This window comes from Amia ocellicauda, chromosome 5, assembly GCF_036373705.1.
Source record: "Amia ocellicauda isolate fAmiCal2 chromosome 5, fAmiCal2.hap1, whole genome shotgun sequence".
NCBI classification, from domain to species: Eukaryota; Metazoa; Chordata; class Actinopteri; order Amiiformes; family Amiidae; genus Amia; species Amia ocellicauda.
Genome location: NC_089854.1, coordinates 24,028,987 through 24,042,437, shown reverse-complemented (window position 1 = coordinate 24,042,437; position 13,451 = coordinate 24,028,987). Strand labels below are relative to the sequence as shown.

At 41.3% G+C, this 13,451-nt stretch overlaps 1 protein-coding gene across 2 annotated transcripts in view; it reads left to right on the top strand.

The window, feature by feature from the left end:
* The window catches only part of kif19 (kinesin family member 19), a 43,535-nt gene that overhangs the window by 3,520 nt on the left and 26,564 nt on the right, over positions 1-13,451 (top strand). For both annotated transcript variants that reach the window (XM_066704454.1, XM_066704453.1), the window contains exons 3-4: positions 12,238-12,348; positions 12,550-12,637. In XM_066704454.1, the coding sequence (XP_066560551.1) occupies positions 12,238-12,348; positions 12,550-12,637 (199 nt within the window). The remainder of the gene's footprint in view (positions 1-12,237; positions 12,349-12,549; positions 12,638-13,451) is intronic.

The following is a 13,451-nucleotide window of genomic DNA, read 5'->3' as shown; positions in this document are numbered from 1 at the left end:
ATAATGAGACCTTGCTGTTTAAGTGGCCACTCGTCTATATTGGAACAGGGGCTGAAGGAGAGACAGCTTGATAGATTGAGATTATTTCTCTTTTTTGCTGATGCCGAGGCTACAGCTTTCTGCGGTGAACACTGTGCTCCCAGATACCAGTACCAGGGAGTGATTGCCCACTTGGGACATATATAGCCCTTTCATGCTTTGATGCTTTGAAGCTGATGAAATTGGAAAGAAAAAGCACTGGCCGTAGACAGTAAAAAAAAATTGATAGATATTATTATTAACACCCTCTAACTTTTTTCCCTACAATCATAATCACAACATCTAATAATAATAATGTAAACAGGAACAAATGTGAACATCTGATTAGCCCAATAATTGTTTTCCTCAATTTACACGGCTGTGGTTTACTGCGACATTTTGTTATAATGGTGAAAAAATATGAATGATGCTGGAGAATAGCAATATTTATTACCAAAGCTTCTCTCTAAATCCCACATGCTCACCAAGGGAATAGCTATCGCCTCTGGTCCAACAGTAAGTGCACTTAGCGCTCTTTCAGCCCAAGAAGCGAGTGCTGTTGTTGGTAGCTTGCCGAGGTAGCAGGATGTGGCTCCTGTTGTTTAAGACCCTGTAAAGGGCACCCAGGCTGGGCAGCGCTGTCAGGCACACAGTGGAATGGTTTATAGGTAGGCCATGTCTCCATGGTGACATAAAGACAAGGTCAGGGCCATTGTTTGGTTTTCAGTACTGTAGGCCTTTGGAAGAAACATCAGCTATGTCAAATAGGAAAGGGAGTGAGAAGAGAGGAGAGTTTTTTTGTGTGCTTTTTTTGAGTGAGTCCCAGGCAGTGAGGATTTGAATCTGGAAACTGAATGTCTACATTTGTCAGTTTGTTTATATTTTCAAGGGCAACAAGCTTTGCGTGAATGAGGCCAGGTGGCCTTTAAATGTCAGATCACGTGTTTCACTTTAAAGACGCAAATTATTGTATGTGTGTACTCCAGCTCATCTCCATGTGTAGCGTTTTATGGGGACGGCAGAAAAATTCGACTTATTGAAAAATAATACAATCTTAAATGGCTCACAGATACTAGAAAATGTAGACAGCGTTCTTTGCGGAAATGCGGTATGAATTCCACATTGTCACCCCTAGCTTCCTGTTCACAGGCTGTTCCTCACGTGTTTTGCTGCACAACGCTGTCTTTGAGAAACAGGTGGCCAATACACAGTACTGGCCAAAATAATGTCCTAAATGCTTCTTTAGAATCCACATTATATCTGGGCCAACAGAACAAAGACTTCATTTATAAGGGCTCCTCTGGGGTTGTACCTGATAACACGGTGCCGTGAGTCGGCAGATTCCCTTTCCGTCAACAACAAAGCAAAGCTCTCGACACCACTCTATCCAGAGGTCATTGTGTGAGATTGAAATGGCATTAAACTGGATGGAACAATTCACCAAATATTAAATATTGCAAATGATGCATACATGTGTGTGAACATTGTGTTTGATTTAGAGGAGAGACACTGACTTTCAATGTGAGAAAATAATTGAAATTGTACAGGGGAGACATACTGGCCTGGCAGTCAGCCGCTGATTCTGTTTTGTGTTTGATTTGATTTATGTTTTATTTTGTAATGCTGTTTGTACATTTTTACTTCCTTGTGCTCCTTCTTGAAGCAGGTGGGAGGGGGATTTCATGTTTGTCTCGGGAGGGTGGTAAACTTTAAAAAGGGGGAAACTCTTGTATTGTTGCTTTTTATACTGTTGTTATTGTTGCTGATTTCCCTCAGTAAAACATTTGGTCACAGATTATTTTTATTATCAGGTACCGGGCCAACAGAAATCTACAGAGGCTGATTATATGTACTTGTTATTTCATAATTTAGTCCATTAAGATATGCAAAAAACAATATTGACAGAGGTCCAGTATACAGAGTAAGTTAATCCTGTAGACTTCAAGACAAGAGAGACTGGCAAACAGGAAGGTTGGAGTGTTATAATTAGAGTGGCAATATGAAGCCCTGAAGGTTGATCTGCTTCTGCAAACAGTCTGAACCAGCAAGTGGATCTTTAAGTGGATCTGCTGCCCCCAACCTTGGCATTAATGAGTCAGTCCAGCCATTGCAGTTTACGTCCCGGGTTCACTCACCCACACTCAGGCTTAATTTGATAAGGACACTGCAGGTCTCCTTTGATCAATGTCTTGAAGTGAAGAAGCCGGAGTCTAAATGGGCTCATGCGGGAAATATAAGTGCTCAGACGAGGAGGCTCCAGATATGCCATCTTGGCAGGAGTCCAGCAGCCGTTTTGAAAAATAAAATTATAAAAATTACCCCCCAACTTCTGTGTGGTGTAGGTGGTGTTTGTGTCGGAATCAAACTGACTTCATGGCTGCACCTGTGAGCGCTCAGTCTGACACAAGCAGCCAAACCCAGTCAGTCAGAAGACCTGTTTGTGCGCCGGAGAGTGTAGGGGAGTAACGTCACTCTAACTGCTTCTCACACACAATCGCCCCTATCAAATGAGAGTAAACACCATTGGTAAACATTTGTAAACAAAGTGTCTATTATAAGGAAATACTTGGACTGATTCAGGTTCATTTACGTAGTAGTCTATGACTTGCACAACTACACGTCCACGAGACCTGATAATGCAACAGAAAATGAAATAAGTAAACTGCCTTGCTTTAGCAAGGCACATGAGCTGCATTAGTTCATTTAGCTGTTTCCTGTTGAAAAAGGTTTAACAAGCTGTGTGGTGGTAAATATCTGATGAATATAGCTTTAAGCTGTCCATTGTCATTTTCAAACTGGGCACTTTTAACAGTGGAAGGGCAAAAAAACAGATTCCTCACAATTAACATGTTCTCCATGAAGTTGACATGTATAGTGTAACACGCAGGAGTTGCTTAAACAGGTGCTCGGTCACATGCCTGTGCTCTGACCATTGTGGTGGCCATGTGAGGATGAGTACACGGATCTTGTGCAATTGAGACAATCGCTCTGTGTGCCTCTGTACTCCTGCAAGCCACTTAATACCTGTTACACAATCGGCAGCCCGGGGACTGGCTGGGTTTATAAAGGTCTCTCATTGCCGCCGTGAATCCAGTCTCTTCTATTTAAAACCCTGGTCTGTGGAACACTGACATCATTTCAATCTGCACTCGCCTGTAGCTTAGAGTGAGAAGTTTGCTCTTTCTCTGCTGCGTTGTACGCTCAATGCAAATCAAGCCAATGATGCTTAATGATGACAACCTAACACTGCTTTACTGCTTCAGATTAATATGTTTGATGATCTATTACTTGCAGAATCCATAGAAAGACTCAGAAGTGTAAAGGAACACCATGCAAATCACTCAATGTTTATTACCAGCTGACAGTAGTTTTGATAGTAATTATAATAAGACATAGACATATTGCTATTGCACTAAAGCATGTCATTAAAGAATTATGGGAAACTTTATTACTTCATTGTTTCTGTCTACCTGTGCATTAATTCTTTCTTTGGCTTCTCTGCTGTGGAGGTTGGATGGAGATTGTGTTACCAGGCCTTTCATTGTTTGTGACAAAACTTACAGCTTGCCACCTTGTCATGTGGCTGTGCCATCTCAGTACAGAAAACCTTACAAAATGCCAGTCAAATAGTTTACGGCCCCAAGACGTATACAATTTCCTGAACTAGTTACTTTATCTTAATTAAACTGTATTAGGAAGACATTCAGCAGAGTCCATAGTAAGTCACAAATTACTCCTACACATGTTGTTTATGCCATCAATAAATTATGATTACTTTGTCAAATCCCACGTGGTGTTTGGTCAATATTTTCACCATCTTCAGCTGAACTGATTTTCAGATGCTCAGTCAGAGCAGATGATGGATTAGTAAGACTGTTATATTTGAGAAATCGCTATCATTTTTTAAATTAGCAATCAGAGAGGTGGTGACAGTGCTCTGAGGATTGTGATCATAACTATAATTACAAGCTACTGACTCTGTTTCACCAGTGCTGTGAAACAAAAGCAAGGACACTTGTAAGCAGTGTTATCTTTTTCGGAGCTTGGCACAATGTCATGGCGTTTCTTATTTCATGCATTCATTTGTTCATTCATTCGTATTCTAAATGTATACCAATATCCTTGAATATCTTTAGCAGGGAATGGCTGTCTGGTATTCTGGGGAAAGTCAGCAGTGGATGTAGTGTGGTGAGTGGAAAGTTCAGAGCGTTGTCTCTTACTCTTTTGAGATGTCCTTGTCCTTTGTTTTTCGTGTGACCCTGACATGCCCTCACTATTACCTTTGACCCCTGCAGCCTTTCTAGGGTGTTGAGAATGTCCAGAGCAATGGCTTTTAAGTGGCTGAATGCCAATGGTAAACTATTGGGGTCATCTTAGTACAACTATCTGTGAGAGGAATCATTTCAGGATGAGCAAGGAGAACAGGGGGTAACAGTGGTTATACATCAACCTCAAAAAACAAGCAGGAAACCGTGTCAAATTAGTAGTATTTTTCTGTAATTTTACAAATCTATACTGACAAAAAATACTTTTTTAAATGCAAATAGTGTATTATTGAATTGTCTTTCCCATGTTCATATACCTGTTGCTTTTAGGATTAGCTGTTTTTGTTCCTAGTGTGTGTTGTAGCAATAGTGTAATGGTCACACTTTGCCAGTCTGTCCACCAGTGATTTATTCTTTGTATTGCGCTTATATTTTGTAAGTCGCCCTGGATAAGGGTGTCTGCCAAGAAATAAAAATAATAATATTCTTTTTGGCTGGGGTTGGGAGTGCAGGCAGTACATCTTCTTGGGCTGAAGTTGAGAGTAATGCCCAGCCACGGCACCTCAGGGCATGTTGAGACCTGTTCAGCCCATGATTGACTGTATTGTATTTTTACTTTTTCAAGATAAGCACACCGGCCAGCTTATAGTCATTAAGTGCTGCTCAGTATGGAAAGAGTGGCTTTGTATATGTATGTGTTAACCAGGACACTTTGTCGTTGTCTGAGACTCATCTTCAAGTGTCTAAAGTGTATAAGTGGAGAGGAACAGGATTAAAACTTTACATTCATTCAGTAAGGATGGAAGAGGACATATTATATTGATTTAGATCAACTTGTTTTTCGATGACTGTGGCACTTAGAACTCAAATTGATTTACTTATGTAACTATTGATCTATCTGTGTGCTGACATACAATTCCCGTTAATGTCCTCTCACTGATAACAGACCTTTAAAGATTGTTGTTCGGTGTTCAGACAGTTATTATACAGCAAAGAAAACACTTAGGAGTCCAATTCAAAGTTTATTTTATTCTTATTTAGCAGTAGTAACAACTATCATTCAAAAATACATACATTCAAGCATAGAAGACACATTACACATTATCCACCATTTAGATAGATGCCTCATCCCCCTTTTCTGTAAGGGCTCCCCCTTTACTTTAGGTTGGCTCATGTTGTTATGCAATGCCAGGCTTGTTTTGATCCCGTTGAAGATTTGTCTTCTTTAGTCAACAATCCCCCCCGGCATTATTTATCCAGCAGACTGGAGCTGAGAAATTGGACAGGTTATGTAAAGAGAACAAGGCTGCAACTAAGCACCACGTATCAGGTATGCACTGAATTGAAGCAGCAGAGAAGTTGATGAACTGCTTCTGAAAGGAGATACGCCATTGTCCAGGCTGGCAACAGTGGCCCCGGTGGATAAGGTTGTGCAGATTTGAAAGAAGATTCTGCCCGCTGCTAAAGATCTAAGGTTAGAGAATGTGGAAAAGCATGGGATACATCCTAACAGCAACACAGTGCCCGGTCCGGTTGCCCCGTCACCGTAGATTGTGGGTTTCAGCTACCAACCTTTTTGTTCTGTGAAGCAACTGGCCTCTATTAGAACTGTTGATTAAGTAATGAGAGAGGAATCCTTGGTTTAAAGGCTTTGCAGGTGGACAATAAGGCCTCCTTTTGTTTTGCATAGGGGTTTCTTTGGTGTATCTGATCACACTGATACAACCGCACAGTGTTAATGTTGTGAGTCTTTTCTCACACAGTGTGGGACGCAGGGAAGCCAGCTGGTGAGGGGCTGTGTGTATTACACCCCAGACCCCCCGCCCCCACCTTTTCCACAGGATGCTGATACTAAGGCCTTTCTCCAGATGGCCGAAGGAACAACCCTGTCTGCTGTGATATTAGTGTAATGGCGACAGGTGTCCCGGAGCTCTGGGGGGGAGGAATACTGGTGTAAGCAAATCACCACCATGGCAACCTAGCTGCATGCTGGGGGTGGAGATTAATGTAATCAGGGGAAAGACAGGTTTAAAATATACAAAGAGGAAAATAAGAAACCATTTGGTTCCAATTCACTTATGTGTCTGAGGGAGATAGTGAGGCTGGATTGTGTGTTGCTATATACACTTTCCCCCTGCTTTCACGGTCAGACTTCCACAGCACTGTTTCAATGTGTAATCTCTAATTAACGCAATACGTTATTCAATGAGTTATATTGCTGCGGGGGCATTGCAATTGGCGGGATGCCCTTCAAAACTTATTGAAGGTAATCCTATTATGTTTATCACTGATTGATTGCCTTATTCATTGTAAAGGCAAGTTATATTTCAGTGTGAATTTTCTTTGGTGTTTATGAGGCTCCTGTATCAGCTAATAGACTTTAAGTTGTATTAATACATTCTGAAAGACAGTTGTCGCTGATTTCTCCTTTAGCAAGTTACATCAATTAAATAAATGTCACTTTACAGTTTGATTTTGAAACCTTTGATGGCCATGCCACTTATTTTGATCTAAACACAAGTATATCTCTGACGGTTTTTAAGTGTTTGTAAACTAATATAGGTTGCATTTAACCACAGCTTTTCTTTTACCTGGAGTTACAGAGATCTGTCTCAGGTATTAAAACAGCTTGCATGATGAATTTCTAAGCATAATACTCTACTGTAATACAGCTTATGTTTGGTCAGCAATAGAATACAATTGTAAGATACCTCCATCCAAATATTTGACCCCAGGTCTGAAAAACTTCAGAAACATTAAAAGAATTATCCAATAGATATTGTGAATGACTCGCTTGTTCTCTGACCTTCAAGTTTGATCAATGAGCTTAACTGTCTTCTCCATTTGTCAACGCATGGTGTTTTTGCTAAACCATTTACACATCTCTGCAAACGAAGCCAGCATATTAAGTTAATTTATATCGTATATGAATTCGGATACATTTTTGACCGCTCACCCTACTTTGAATGCTTTGTCTGCTCACTTTCCTGCTTCCATTTGCCTAATGTAATATTAAGATCTGGAAGTCTTGTTACTCAGTATTCTTTAAGCTTCCATTATTTGTAATGATATTAATAAAGCAAGTGTGGTTTAAAAAGCCAGGAATAGCAGGACAATACGTGCCAGATACAGGGATACTGGAAGCGCACAGCTAATTCACACGCAGAGGCCTGGAGATGGCTAATAACCACACTGCGGATGTGTCTGTGGTGGTTATTATCATAGCAGTGCCGAGATAATGAAGCCCTTATGATCCCCTGTCCACTCTAATCCCCAGAGCGCATTAATTAAGTCTGTTTATCTCCTGCACGGGTTAATCCCTTGATTAACCTGCCAGGGTTCAGTGCTGTGCCGTCTGTGAGTCACCGAGGTGAGTGCTTGGTCACAGTCCGGAGCCCTGTTGTGGGCTCTGTGCTGTCCTTGTTAGCAGACCCCAACAGGTCGTACATTGACAGTCTAAAAACGCTTTTCCTTCTTTGATATTTCCCACCAACCCGCCACTCTATCTAACTAATCCAGAGCATGTAAAAAGGGGGACACTTCACGTAATTCTGTACAGTACTGTCAGGAAATGCACATCACTGTTACATTGGCCGTAACAGTCCCTTAGCCAGGCCATAAGGAAAGTAATCCGCTGTCAATGGAGTCCACTTCCTTAGTCATAAAAGTACACTGCATCTAACTGTTAAGAACTACATACACCAGATGATGTGCCCGACTGTCAGTTCATCACTGCCTGATACATCCTGCCTTCAACGCCAGGTGTTTCTCTAAAAGCCCTGTCCCACTGCAATAAGAGGTCATGCAGCTTCTATCCTTAGTAGAAATTGGCTTCAGACATGGAGTATATAACAGATAAAACAGACAGAGCGAGCGAGAGAGGCAGACAGAGAGAGTTATTTATGTAAAGCCTTTGTTCTTCACAATTGTGATTGGTTTGTTATGCATCCAGCTTGAATGACAATTGAGTAAAATTGGTGAAATAATAAAATACATTCTCCAGGCTGACTAATGCAGCTAAAAGCTTCTTATTAAAGTGCTGCCATCACCCTCACCAGACTAGGGGGTTTGTCTAATGCAATATGTGATACTATGTGGTTTAGGGACCGCACCCTACCTGAACCACTGAATTATACATCTGTAGTTTGGGCATCAACCTAATTCTAGTAATACATTGTTTGATAAAATGTCTGCATCTTATGTTACGTATGATTTGGGATGGTTAAGAAAATGACTATATATATATATATATATATATATATATATATATATATATATATATATAGTGGGTGGTGTATGATAATAATGTATAGTTTTGGATTTGAAATTAATGATAATTAAGATATTTGAATGCTGTAAATCTGACCTCACCAATTAAAGCACCTAATTGTATTAATGTGTTAGCCATCCCAACATTACACCAGAACAACAGCCGATTGCTTCTTTTGCACTATTGACCTTTTCTGCTTCTGGGTTATGAATGTATACTTTTTTTCCTTAATTAAAGCAACAATGTGGTATCTAGAAACATTTATTGTGATGCAAAGTGTTTTAATTAAAAGGAAAACGGGCTGCTATTTATTGGAGCCAGTGACCAGGAAATTGCTTTCCATTTATGTTCCCATCAACCGCAGCACATTAATCTTTTTCCCCTGTAATATCGCATATCTCCGCTGACGTCTAATTTATTTACCACATAAATTAGTGAGGAGACCTGCATGCACCTGTGCTCACGGCCAGCTACAGAGAGAGGCAGCCAGGAAGGAAATATAAAACGGCTTCCCCCAGCACCAGAGAAGAAAGTTTTGTCATTTGTTTTCTGTCTTGTTGTGTGTGAGTGATGGGAGGACTGGTTCATTGGTAAATGGGAATCTCCAGCCAGCACTTTTTCACGGTTCACTGGTCAGTGATTCGCTCTAGGGGGAGATGAACAGGTCAAGTCCTCCATGTTGGGAATCCCATTAACAATTAGCAAAGTTAAGCTGTGCAGCTGGGGAAAACCTCGACAGGTTTATTTCTGAAATGTTTTCACATTTCTTTTGGAAGTGGAGTTGCATTTTATAAGAATTATTTTGTTTTCTGTCATGTTGCCCCCAACGTCTACAAGTGATTTCAGACCTTTGATCTTATACAGTGCAAATAATAAAATACAGTAAAAAACTGTAAATATTAGTCTTATTTACAGCTGTAATATTGAATTTACGATATATATATATTTTCACAAGACCATCGAACTTCATTGTTCAATCATATTAAAACTAAAGGGTTTTGCAATATTGATAACTGTGTGCAATTGTGATTAACCCACTGCTAATTTCTAACTAAATTCATCTGAAGTCTGCTAACCTCCAGGATGCTGAAGAAGAGAAGATGTTGAAACATATCCTGCCAGACTGCATTACATTTTGTACCTTTAAAACTTAATGACTGAATGTTCAACCTTATGGAAGGTGTCATATTCTAGTCGGTCTTGTAATCCTACAAGTCTCGGAGACTGCAGAATAACATCAGCCCTCTGAGATGTCCAGGCTGCAACGTGAGAGCTTCCTGGCCACTCGTTTCCCATGGCTGCTGCTGTCGATTGGCTTGGAAATGCAGGGAAACACGCGGTGGGTTGTGGGAGTACTGGGGGCCTGCCCTGTGCGGTCATTCAGATGGATGCCGTCACACCAGCAACATGGACGACATCTTGCCCTGACATGTCGGTCACAGCTGATTGGAGTTCCTGTGGGAGGAGCTGTGTGTGTCTCGGGGGAGGAGGCTTGTGGAAACGGTTTAAGGAAATAATTCCGTGCTCCCAAAAGGAGGAACAAATGTAATGTTCTGTTGCTTAGGACTCATGATCACACATGGTGCTGGGGCACCGTGGTGCAAGACTGAGCTGAATCATGTGTTAAGTGATAAGTGGTGAAATGGAAAATGTCTTTCACATTTAAGCCATGTTTGAGCTTTCTGTTCCCAATAGATTGACTGATGAGCTAATTACAGCTTTACTGAACTGGCTCGTTGGTGCTTCTCATACTGGTGCATCCAAGAGTTGGATTTGAGTCACCTCAGCTTGGTGAAAGAGTGCATGACATTAGAAACAACCCTGGAAATGAATCCTACCATACTTTAAACCATGATCAACATGTGACTCTCAATTTTGACCCACTAGATTAACCTTCCCAGGTGGTACCTCTTCCCTATATGCTCAGGTGAATTTAATTTGTCCTGCCAGTGGAACCACAGAGTCTCTTGCCTTTAAGATCAACCAGCTGAAACCGAGGCGCCCCACGCATGCCAGTTTCTCAGGCCCCACTGCCACCCACTCTAATCGACCACTTCACACTGACAACACTGCAGGGCTCATTTGCACACTTAAGGAAATTAGCGTTACAAAATCTTCCTGGCACCAGCTGTTGCCCGTCTTCCTGGCTGAGTGGGTAACCCAACGCACAGCGGGTGCCAGCTGGTGAAGGAGATTTCTAGAAGCAAAGATGTACTCAGCCTTTATCTGACCCCACCCCCTTTCTTCTCGAAAACACACACCCGTCTGAGCCCTCCCCGAGCCCCTGTCAGCCCTGCAATTGTGCATGCCATCTCATAGGTCCCTAATATGGTTCCTTTACAGTGCACCTTGTCTTACATTTCACAAACACCCAGGGAGAATACAGATCTTTTTCATTTTCCCAGCTTAAGGCATTTATTGTCTAGGGAGGATGAAGCACACTGCAAACAGATCAGAACCTTTATTCCCGGAGTACCTTGGCCAAAGAAGTAGTCAATATGAAGTAGTTAGGAAAACAATCAACCCTTTTACTTCCTTTTAGTGTATGGTTCTTATAGTTGTTGATCTATACCTGTCTTACACAAATTAAAGCCACCAAATCAGTTTTTCTAGTGAGACTGATTAGAAATATATCTGACTGATTGGATTCACATTTTGAAGCTCAAGAACAAATTGGATGCTCATCCAATTTGAATGTATCAGCTTGCATATACATGTTAATCTCTTCCTTATATACTATAGAATCAACTCTTGATTTTAGTTTAATTTTTCTGCCAATGGCCCTTTAAGCTTCACTCGGCTGTTAAAAGCACAAGTTTCACTAAATCATTCGGAAAACAGGATTTTGTCCCTTTAGCAACCACCGTTTCCGTTGACAAGCTACAGTGATATTACAAGCGTGCTGCCAAAGTGTGTAAATGGTAGTAAAGGCAATGATAAGGCTGGTAAAAAGCATTGGCAATAAATCATTCTCAGCCGAAGCCTCTTAGCTCCCCCACGCCTTTCTCCTGCTAAGCTGATGCCTGTGTTTGTTGACCAGTGTCACTTATGGAGATGTCTCTTAACTGCAGCTGCGGAGACGGAGAGCACCAGTCATAGGTTTGGTCCTTTATTGCACTCCTGTGCCCTTGCCGACACACTAATGCCTTATGGATTTGGAAAAGATTGCATTGTGCCTGTCACCCACCGGGGGGTGGGGGAACACACAAACATATTTAACGGCTGATCAAATTTGGATCATTAAACTCCCTAGCAGCACAATCCTCGCAGTCTTTGACTCCATTAGTGTCACCTTTGAGGATGTATTTCTGCGCGCTTGTCCAGGTCTGATTCTTTGTGTTGTCCAAATTATGCTATTATATTACAACTATGATATGTTCTGCTTATGCATCTGTCCTATATTAAGAAAAATCCTAATAACATATGTATGATGTGAATTAGTCCAACATCAAGGGTAAGTCCTCAGTTAGTTTTTATAAAATTGCAGTGGAGTAATTGAGATATACTATATATAAATTGTATTCAATACACTTTCCCAGTAGTATACGGGGAAGAAATAGAGCTGAGAACTTCAGCTCAATAGCCTGACTTCATTCCTTCCTGAAATGATGGGTAATGTTCTTAACGGTGCGTACCCAGAGTGATGATGAGTGACAGGTAGATGTTTTTTTCTGTCTTGCTCAGATGGTGGTTCTCATGGACCCCATGGAGGACCCAGACGATATCCTGCGTGCCAATCGCTCCCGGGAGAAGACCTATCTGTTCGATGTGGCATTCGATTACTCTGCTACACAGGTGAGATCAGACATTGCCTCAGGAATTCGGTATTTCAGGAGGCCACAATAAGCTTGTTTTAACATCAAAGTCAGACCTGTGTTCTTCTTGAATCTGCTGTCTGCATGGAACCGGGAGGTGGGGTGGGTGGGGGGGGTCCCATTTCCCATTTCCCATTTCCAATTTCCCTTTTCCCTGACCTGTGTCTCTGTATCTGTACAGGATGAGGTGTACCGAGCAACCACCAAGGGACTGATCGAGGGCCTCATCTCAGGCTACAATGCCACTGTGTTTGCCTACGGTCCCACAGGTAGGTCCTGGAGAGCACAGGTCCATAGTATTAGCTGTTTTCAAGCTCAACTAATTAGACTGGTGCAAAGATATGCCTCTGTAGATATATTTCTATTCTTTGTATTGTCTGTTACAAAATCTCAGTCAGTACTCCATATTATTTATCTTTATACATGGGTCCCACTACTAAGTGTTGTCTTTGCAGGTTGATCAGATTGAAGCATGAGCAGATAGGGTTGCTCTGTTCATCACAAACACCTGCACTGCTGTCCGGCGGTAAATCAGATTTTCTATCTGTACTCTTGACACTAGTGTGGCTTCATCGCTGGGGCAGTATAGCAACCTGTTCATGGGGATGAAGCAAGCCAATTATATGATATAAAGAAGGTCAAAGTTGCAGTAATTGGAACTAATTCAGTTATCTGAAAAATTGTTTGTGCTCTGTGTCAATAGGGAAATATTTATCTATCAGAAGGCTTATGCTCCTCCTCCATCTGCTGCTGCTCTCTTTCCCTGCTGCCTCTTATCTGGCCCTTGCCTCTCAGGCCTTATTGCTTCTACAGCATGGAGCAGGAATTCTGCTATCTTTGCCATCACAGTCATCGTAACAAAACAGTAAAATATCAGATAAGATCTCTCATTGCTCACAAATACATTTGATAGCCAAAGCAACATGTTATGTTGAAGGTTGTTAAATATGGTTTGGATATCTTCTTGACTACTTAATCTTCTTATTTTATTATGTAAATAAAAAACAAGACCAAAGATAACCCTTGTGATACAGATTGGACCAAAGGTCTCCGTTATGGTCGGATTATACTCCATCGCTCGAC